This window comes from Athene noctua, chromosome Z (assembly GCF_965140245.1).
Source record: "Athene noctua chromosome Z, bAthNoc1.hap1.1, whole genome shotgun sequence".
Classification (NCBI taxonomy): Eukaryota; Metazoa; Chordata; class Aves; order Strigiformes; family Strigidae; genus Athene; species Athene noctua.
In genome coordinates, this window is record NC_134077.1 from 55,172,011 (window position 1) to 55,180,463 (window position 8,453).

The 8,453-nt window shown below is 40.1% G+C and overlaps 1 protein-coding gene across 1 annotated transcript in view; it reads left to right on the top strand.

Annotated features, from left to right (window-relative positions):
• SLC28A3 (solute carrier family 28 member 3) overlaps positions 1 to 7,365 on the top strand; it is a 46,865-nt gene extending 39,500 nt beyond the window's left edge. Inside the window, exons 15-18 of the mRNA XM_074932706.1 lie at positions 2,479 to 2,560; positions 3,416 to 3,514; positions 5,278 to 5,401; positions 7,251 to 7,365. Of these exons, the coding sequence (XP_074788807.1) occupies positions 2,479 to 2,560; positions 3,416 to 3,514; positions 5,278 to 5,401; positions 7,251 to 7,365 (420 nt within the window). The remainder of the gene's footprint in view (positions 1 to 2,478; positions 2,561 to 3,415; positions 3,515 to 5,277; positions 5,402 to 7,250) is intronic.
• Positions 7,366 to 8,453: the final 1,088 nt, after the last annotated feature.

Below are 8,453 nucleotides of genomic sequence, written 5' to 3' on the forward strand. Positions count from 1 at the left end.
TGTCACCACACTAGCTATCTCAAATATAGCAAAAGGAAGACATAGTTTTGGGGGCAATGCAGTGTCCCACAGGACACTGCACTTAAGATGAAGGCTGTCTTCAAGGTCATCTTTTCTTACCTCATTCTTAGCTAGCACTTCCTTATGAGATACTCTCCCAAGAAAATCCTGGTTGAGAACTGGAGGATCCTCATGCCCACAGAGGTTTAGCCAAGCATTAAGCTTCAAGAGAAGCATTCAGCAAGCTTTGCCTGATGGCATTTAAGATATTTACTGGCACACTTCTGCCATTATTGATCCCTGTGCGGAGAGCAATAATACCAGACATATTACATGGCATACATGTCCCTTGCAGTACTGACTCCAACCAGCATGTTTTAATCGCCAGTGAGGATTTCCAGCCAAAGCCTGGGCCCACCTCTCATTCAAATGTCCACCCAGATTCACCCAACAGGGTACATAATTCCTAGTACAATGCACTGAGGAGGAAACCTAGAGAATGGCAATACAAAGGGCATCCTAGGTGTGTGCGAACAGCATGCAGTGATGAAGGCTGACCTTTGCAACCAGGACTGCTCCCCCATCTGGCATCCACATGCACAGCCTGTGCTGAATTTGTCCTCATTCTAAGCACAGGCAACAAAACCCATGATATCCAGCTTTACTCCTGCAGTGGCCTTTCTTCCTCAAATCAGGACAAATTGTCGCTGTAGAGGAACTTTAACTAGGAAGCATCCTTTTGTACAGATTTTAATGTTCATTTAATCTGGTGTGATGCTGTGGATACCTGCCTTATATACAAAACCAAAATCATATTCTTGAACACTTCCATTTCTTATTACCAGAACATATTTCACAAGTGGAGGTAGAAAGCCAGGTGGTCTGATCAAATACTCACATGCTTGCCTGACCATCCTTTACTAGTGTTTTTGGAAGTGCTAGAAATAGGATCCTGGGCTAGATGGACCTTTGATCTGACCTGCTATAGTCATGCTGTATTCTGCTAGAGGAATATGGCTCTGAAATCCTGTATGAGAGAATATGAGTTTTTTAATCCAGAAGTCAGCCTTAAAATGCAGAACCGTAATTCACCTTTTTTTCTGTTTTATTCTACTAAGATGTCATATAGAACTTCTGTGTTCACTTCTAATACCTATAAAAAGCTGTATTAGCTCCCATGGTAAAAAAACCCTCTGAGATATAAAAATAATTTTGATTCATAACACTAGTAAAAATTGCCCAGTAACCATTTTAATTACAGCACAACAGTTCAGGTGAGAGTGGGCTTGACTTCCACTTTTAATTACTCTTTGGCTTCAGAACTCTCAATACACAGATATTCAGTCAGAATGAGCAAACAAAGCGGTCTTCTGAACTTCCTCACCCAAGTCATTAATAGTAAGGGTTCATGTTTTCAGTGCTAGGAAAGTTCAAATGAAAGCAAGGAAATCACAGTACACAAAACCTCTTCTAGGAAAAGCAGTTAGAGTGGGTACTTGAAAAGCATTTTCCTGCTAGTGTGCAGGGCAACTGAAAATATCTACAAACTGGTTTTTATAAAACAGGACTGGAAATACAGAAACTTCTCATAAAACCTACTAACTAGAACACTCACTCAGGCATCTTCAGCTTGGACCTATAATACAGGTTCAGAGCCACCAGGGGGACAAAAGTCCATTTGCTGAAATGTGTTACCACCTTCCCAAATTTGTCTGAATGTTTGTGAGTTTTGTAGCCTGATTTCACCCAAAGTCATTTTGTGTCCTGTGAGGGGTGCCTCTACTGAGGCAAAGGCCAACCCAACCTTGTCTCTGTGCTGAGGTCCAGACTATGCTGGTGTTGCCCAAGGGAAGGAAAGTGGCTGAAGCCAGGAAGGAAATATGGTGCTAATGGGGGTTCCAAAATCATAATGCCCCTCTGCCTGTTACCACATCAAAGCACCCACTCTCTAGGAGACTCATTTCCCTTTTTCGCTGTGCACACAGTGGAGCACACAGACAATAGCTTTTCACATGAAGCCCTCTGCTTGCCCAGGGACAAAGAAGTCAGGGATGCATGCCAAAACTTGAGGTTTCAACAGAGTGTTACAGAGGCAGTCTAGCTATGAACAACAAGCTGAGTTAAAGCTCTCTGACTGATAACCTTCAGAAAACAGCAGTTAAATTGCCACTGGTAAGACAGAAATTATTTTTCGTCTTTAATTACTAGTACTCAATTCAACCAAGCACAGCAATATATGTGAAAAATAAAACCATCACATGATTTATGAGTCCTCACACGAGCAGTGGATATGAAAGCCTGGACCATTCAGCATGAGAATGAGCTTGTCTTGCTGAAAGCTGCTCAGTGGGGCAGTAACCAGGCAAAATGGAGTCATTTCAGTGCTCAGAGCCCTGAGCCACAGTGTCATGTTTTCACACCTCTAAAGCAGCATGAACTGTCTCAAACCATTCGACAGGGTATGTGTTTGTTTTCCAGGTTCGTTCTGAAGTCATTGCCACATATGCTCTTTGTGGATTTGCCAACTTCGGATCCTTGGGACTGGTAATAGGAGGCCTGAGTAAGAACACTTCTCACAGACAATTTATTTGGCAAGCAAATGCCAAAGAAAACATGCAAAGGAACAGGCTCTGGGTGAAGCTTAGCAGCATTAGGGGCTGAGCAGCAGCTCTGCCGAGACCCAGCACCCAACTGTGCGTGGAAGGGCTCCAAGAGGGGCGCAGGTTTTGGCATGGAGGTACTGGGAGAAGGTCTGAGGGAAGCGGAGGGGACCAATCCCTGCTGATAGGCCTTCCAGCCCTCACACTGTGAGCCCGAGCTGCTGGAGCCCCTGGGCTTCAGCAGGAGCAAACCCATCTCTGTAGCCTGCTGGTTTGAAAGACAAAGTTGGCTGTTTCCTATTAAACTGTCACATATATGCAGCAGGCTTAGAGGGAAAGGGGGGAAAAAAAAGACTTTTCAGATCTCTAGGGAAAAAGAAAAATTGAAAAAAAGTCTCAGTTCCCCATCGGACAGCCAAAATTGCTGACAGCCACCTTTACCCTGAAGCCCAGGTGGACTCTGTGGTGCCAGAAGTGGGGCAGCTTGGAGAAGCAGGACCCAGCCATGGGGCCAGACCCCAGTGCCATGCCCAGGGTTGGTTTCTGAAAGCCGTCACCAGCCAGCAAAGATGTGCAAACTGCCAAAGCAGACAGAAGTCACCATTTTATAGACAAGCCACCTTCTCACCAGAAAGAGCCAACATTGGCACTAGGCCTTCAAATGGCCTGCTAAAAATGTCTCATTTTCCCTCCTTGATTCTCCTGGTTCAAACTGCAGAGTGGGAATTTCCTCTTGTGGTGAAAGAGCTGGCAGGTTCATCTTCTTTAAATCTACATGTATTTTTGTTTGACATGCACTTTAATTTTCTTCCTAGCAAGCGTTGCTCCCTCAAAAAAAAAGGAAATAGCTGGTGGTGCTTTCAGAGCAATGATTGCGGGAACTGTCGCCTGTTTCATGACAGCCTGTGTTGCAGGTACCGTAGACAAATTTGGTGTCTTTTACAGGCAGTGACCACAGGGTGGCAGTGCGTCCGTGCGATGGACACGGCTGGGTGACCCATGACACTCAAAAGCTACTATTAAACGAGTTTGGCAGGGTTCGACGTCGATATGCGACGAAAGGTTCCTGAAAACTGGAATATGATATTTATTTTATTTCTTCTATTATGCCTTACCCTTTTTTTTTTTTTTTTTTTTTTGTCAGTTTGTAACACATGACTCATGAACAAAGCAAATTACAGATGAGTTACAGTCCCTCCTCCACACTTCTGGCTGCAGAAATATTTAAGTAACTGTGGAGCAGAAATGGAGAAGTGGAATTAAAGGCGGGTGTAACAGAGAAGGAGAGAGAGGGAAGCTGAACAACTTTTTGTCTTAATGTTAAAAATTGATATTTTAGGCTGATAGTATTCCCACAGAGCATTTAAGTTAATGAAACTGTCCTAAGGTGAGACTCAACAGCAGATCCTTATTTTCAAAGTCTCACCTTCAAGCTGAGTAAAGAGTCACAATACAACAGCCATTTTAGGAAGGAAAGTAAAAAGAGCATCATGACTCAAAATATTAATTAATTGACCAGATGTGATTCAGCAGGTAAAATTTATGCCCAGTGTCTAACAATCCCTTTCCCAGCTTTCTTTTCTGAGCATGTGATATGCAGAATTGCATGATGAAGATTAAAGCACTCATATTCCTACAGTGAAGATCTTGGTGCTTTATATAGCTGAAGTCAGCATGTCTGTTTCTATCACAGCTTCCCTATCCCTTTGTGTTCACCACAGCAACAGAAACATACACATTTTAAGGATAAGCATACACTATTTTTCTGAAGGTTATAGAACTAGTACACGTGAAATGTCATTAGTCTCACAGCCCTCCATAATATATTAATACATGACACTACTCTGTAAAACAGGAATCAGGAAGTCTTACTAAAATGTGTAATTTCAAAGTCCCGGCCTTAAGAATAAAATTGTGAGCAGCCACCGCAAAAACTTTCCAAAACAATAAAATCTTGGAAAGAAAAATACATTGCACCCACTCCTGCCATGACAAATGCTTTTCTTATGCCCAGAAGAAGATAAAAGAGCCAAGCAATTTTTACTAGAGCAGTTAAGATAAGAACATACTAAAAATGTGTCCAGGTTCCACAACACTATGTAGAAGAGGGAGCTATCACTTTCATACTTTCATGTCTCCATTACTGCAGTGAATGCTGACATTACTATTTATAGGAAATATTGGAGAATTAACTAGCTAGATAACTTGCTAGTATAATCTAGCAAAGCAAAGTTTAATAAACCATAACTATTTCTCTATTTAAAATGAAAGAAGAGGTCCTGTATTTAGTTGCACTGCTATGAACGTAGCATAGTTCCATTTTGGTTAATAAAAGCACACTGACCCATCATCTAGAAAACCATTAGCATACCTTTTTGGTAGCATTAAAAGGGGCAGAAAAACAAAATAGTCTTAAGTGTGCATGTTACCATACTCTATTTTTTACATATATTGAAAAAAAAAAATGTCACTCCTTAATCCAATTCTGTAAAATGATTCAGATTTTCTTAAAAATCCCACAGTTTGAGGTTTTAATCCTGCATCTTTACAGAAGCATCTCAGAGGGTGATTTTGTATCAGCCAGAACATTTCATCTGACCATGCCCCAGTGACTGACCTCCCCAAGTCTTATTTTTCTCTTCATTACTCACTAAGAAAATTGTTGCTTACTTCACAGGAATGCTGACTGTCCCTGGTCTGGACGTTCCATGCCATGTCTTACTAGGAAATGCATTCAACTCCACAGATTTTCCTGACAACAGCACAGAGCTAGTTGAATGCTGCCAGCAATTCTTCACCAGGTATTAAGGAACTCTTTATTCTTCTGTCAGCATCATTTAGGGAGTTCACATACTCTCTAAAAGCCTAATTTTATTGTTTGTATTTGACTTTTTTTCTTAGGTACCTGCTTTCATGAACTTGCTTCTTTTAAAGAAACAAATATTTTAGTGCTGCTGAATTGTTTTCCTTTTCTTGGGCATTTCTATGTTACATGCCAAACACAAACAGAATCGACAAAGAACTCAAAACATTTTTGTCCAAACCTGAGCTTCCAAAAAAAGATAGATTATCATGTAAAGATTCAGTGGTCTAGCTCAGGCTCATCTCAAATGTTAACAAAATATTTGAACTAACATAATGCTAACATAATATCTGGTGATAACTCTAGCTGAAAAAAGCCAGGAACTTTTCCTTCTGCTGTCTGTGAATCTGTCTGAGGATGATAGTAATTGTGCCTGTTTATATAGAAAACTTTACACACATTTGAAGTAGAAAAATATTTTGAGATAAATTGTATCTGATACTTCTCTATTCAAGATATGTAATGATATTAAATAAAGAATATATTAAGACATACTTAACACTGTCTCACAAAGAACCAAAGGTCTTTGTATTTAGATTATGACAAGAACCTTTTAAATTTGTACTAATTTGCTGGGATTTTACCATTTTCACAACTAATTGATTTAGAAATAATAGAACTTCATCCTTCTTTTCACATTTCTTTTAGCAAAGACAGTGCTCTAAGACTGAGCATGTCTCCAACAAAAATCTACTATGTAAATGTAACAGTGATGTTGCTCTAATCTAACCTGTAAGAATTCTTTCAACAAAATCCTCAAATGGGGAAATTCATCAGAATTGGTTTGATTTCACTGAATCTGCCTTCACACCCACTCACTTAACTAAAATAGAGGTTTTGTGCATGTAGTAGAGAGGTATCTTGTTACATATTCTCAGTATCAAGCCTTGTGGCACCTTGATGATGATGTTTAAGTCCTCATGTTAGGAATCAAATCAAAATTCCAGTTCTAACTTCAGGTGATTTTTTTTTTCTCTATATTATTCTTTGGAGACATATATTTCTTCCTTCCATGCCTTTGCATAAAAAGTAGCTTTGAATATGGGCATATACAATATATAAGGTGGTCTTATTTATATGGTAACATTTTTAGATTTCAACTATTCACAAAATTGTAATTAAAAAAAATGTATTCATATTGGTATCAAGATAACCAGCTTCTACCTGAATATCAGTGCTTGGATATCACTACAAGGAATTTATGATTTTGCAGCCTGGTGTTCCAAATGAGTTTATCATAACTAGTGTGAAAACCTTTTGTGCACAGTAAAAATCATCTGTGATATTGGATACATTCCTTCTTTGATAATTCTTCATCACTCCAGCTTTTCCTCGTCACACTAATTTGAACTCTACCAGATTGCTACAAAGGCAAGAACTTGCTCTGTTTGCACCAGAACCAATGTTGACGAAATGCTTCAAAGATGGATAAAACCTTCAATAGTGAAGTGAAACCCTCAATCATTTTGGTTATCTGGGAAGATATACCCAAGGCATGAGACTTTTATGCAGAAAACCAGGCATTACTCTGATAAAAAGGGAGAACATCTGGTCATGATAGATGGCTAGTGTTTGGGAAGTCTTCTCTCTGTTTAATTTCTCATGAAAATTTTAACAAATGTAAAATTGCTTTGAAGAGGGTGTGTGCGTGTGTGCACATGTGTCTGCGTTCATGTGCATATGTGTGTGTGTGTATACATATACTACATATATGTACAGGGGGGTGGAGAGAGACTCCCTTAAGAGAAAAGGCATATTCTGATTTCTCCTTTTATCTCTTTCCCCAGTGTAAATCATTCACAGGAGATCTTCCCTGGAGGAAACTACAGCCTGAGTTACAGGAAAGGATGTTGTCAAATACTGCATCGACCTGATTTTCAGTGCACTTGGATTAAGCCTTAACAGGGGGTGAATAGATCATAAATAAGAGCTGTGTTCCTTAGTAGAAAGGTAATAAAAAATTTCTTTTTTCACAACAAACATGAACACCTCTAACCTTTATTTTCCATCTCCTACCAGCCCAATTCCTCTGACTTGCTTGGAATTACTCATAAATTAAACTGCAGTAAATGCAGGACACCTCTTGCTGCAGATTTCTTCTCCCATTACAGATCAGAAGAGGAGAACATTTCTGAGCCTGATTCTCCTGATTTCATTTCTGCCCTGAAACTGATGAAGCTCTAGAATTAAACTACTGTAGGCAAGAAGAAAATCAGATTCAGAGGATTTGACTGCCACTTACAGAAAGTTGTGAACTATAAATGATATCTAGAATTGCCATCCATTCCTACTAGTATTTCCGATCTTTTTGATACCAAAGAAGTGGTTTTACTGCATGAAGATAGACAATTCTGTTCTCTGCACATTTCTTCTGGTAGCTATTGTTGCACATGAACTGAGCTTCTAACGTGTAGTGCACCTCACCAGCTTGGTCACTGAAGCATTCAAATCAAGGACTATCCACTGTGTGCCCCAGTCCCCTTCCTGCCCACAGAGGTGTCCAGGACACATCTTCATCCAGGATGTTGGTCCCTGTTTAGAGGTAACTCACAGAAATGTAAATGTACCACTCCAAAGAAAGTTTCTGGTATCGATTCTTCTCAATCTTTGTTGTTAACAATTCTGAAAATTGATCCTGGAGTCACCAACCAGGAACAACAGAGCTGTGCTGCATATCAAATATGGGTAAAATCAGGTCACAATCTGACTACTGCCCATTAAAGTAGAATCATAGAATCACAGAATCTTCTAGGTTGGAAAGACCTTGAAGATCATCCAGTCCAACCATTAACCTCACACTGACCATTCTCAACTACACCATATCCCCCAGCGCTATGTCAACCCGACTCTTGAACACCTCCAGGGATGGGGACTCCACCACTTTCCTGGGCAGCCCATTCCAACGCCTAACAACCCGCTCTGGAAAGAAATGCTTCCTAATATCCAGTCTGCATCTTCTCTGATGAAACCTGAGGCCATTCCCTCTTGTC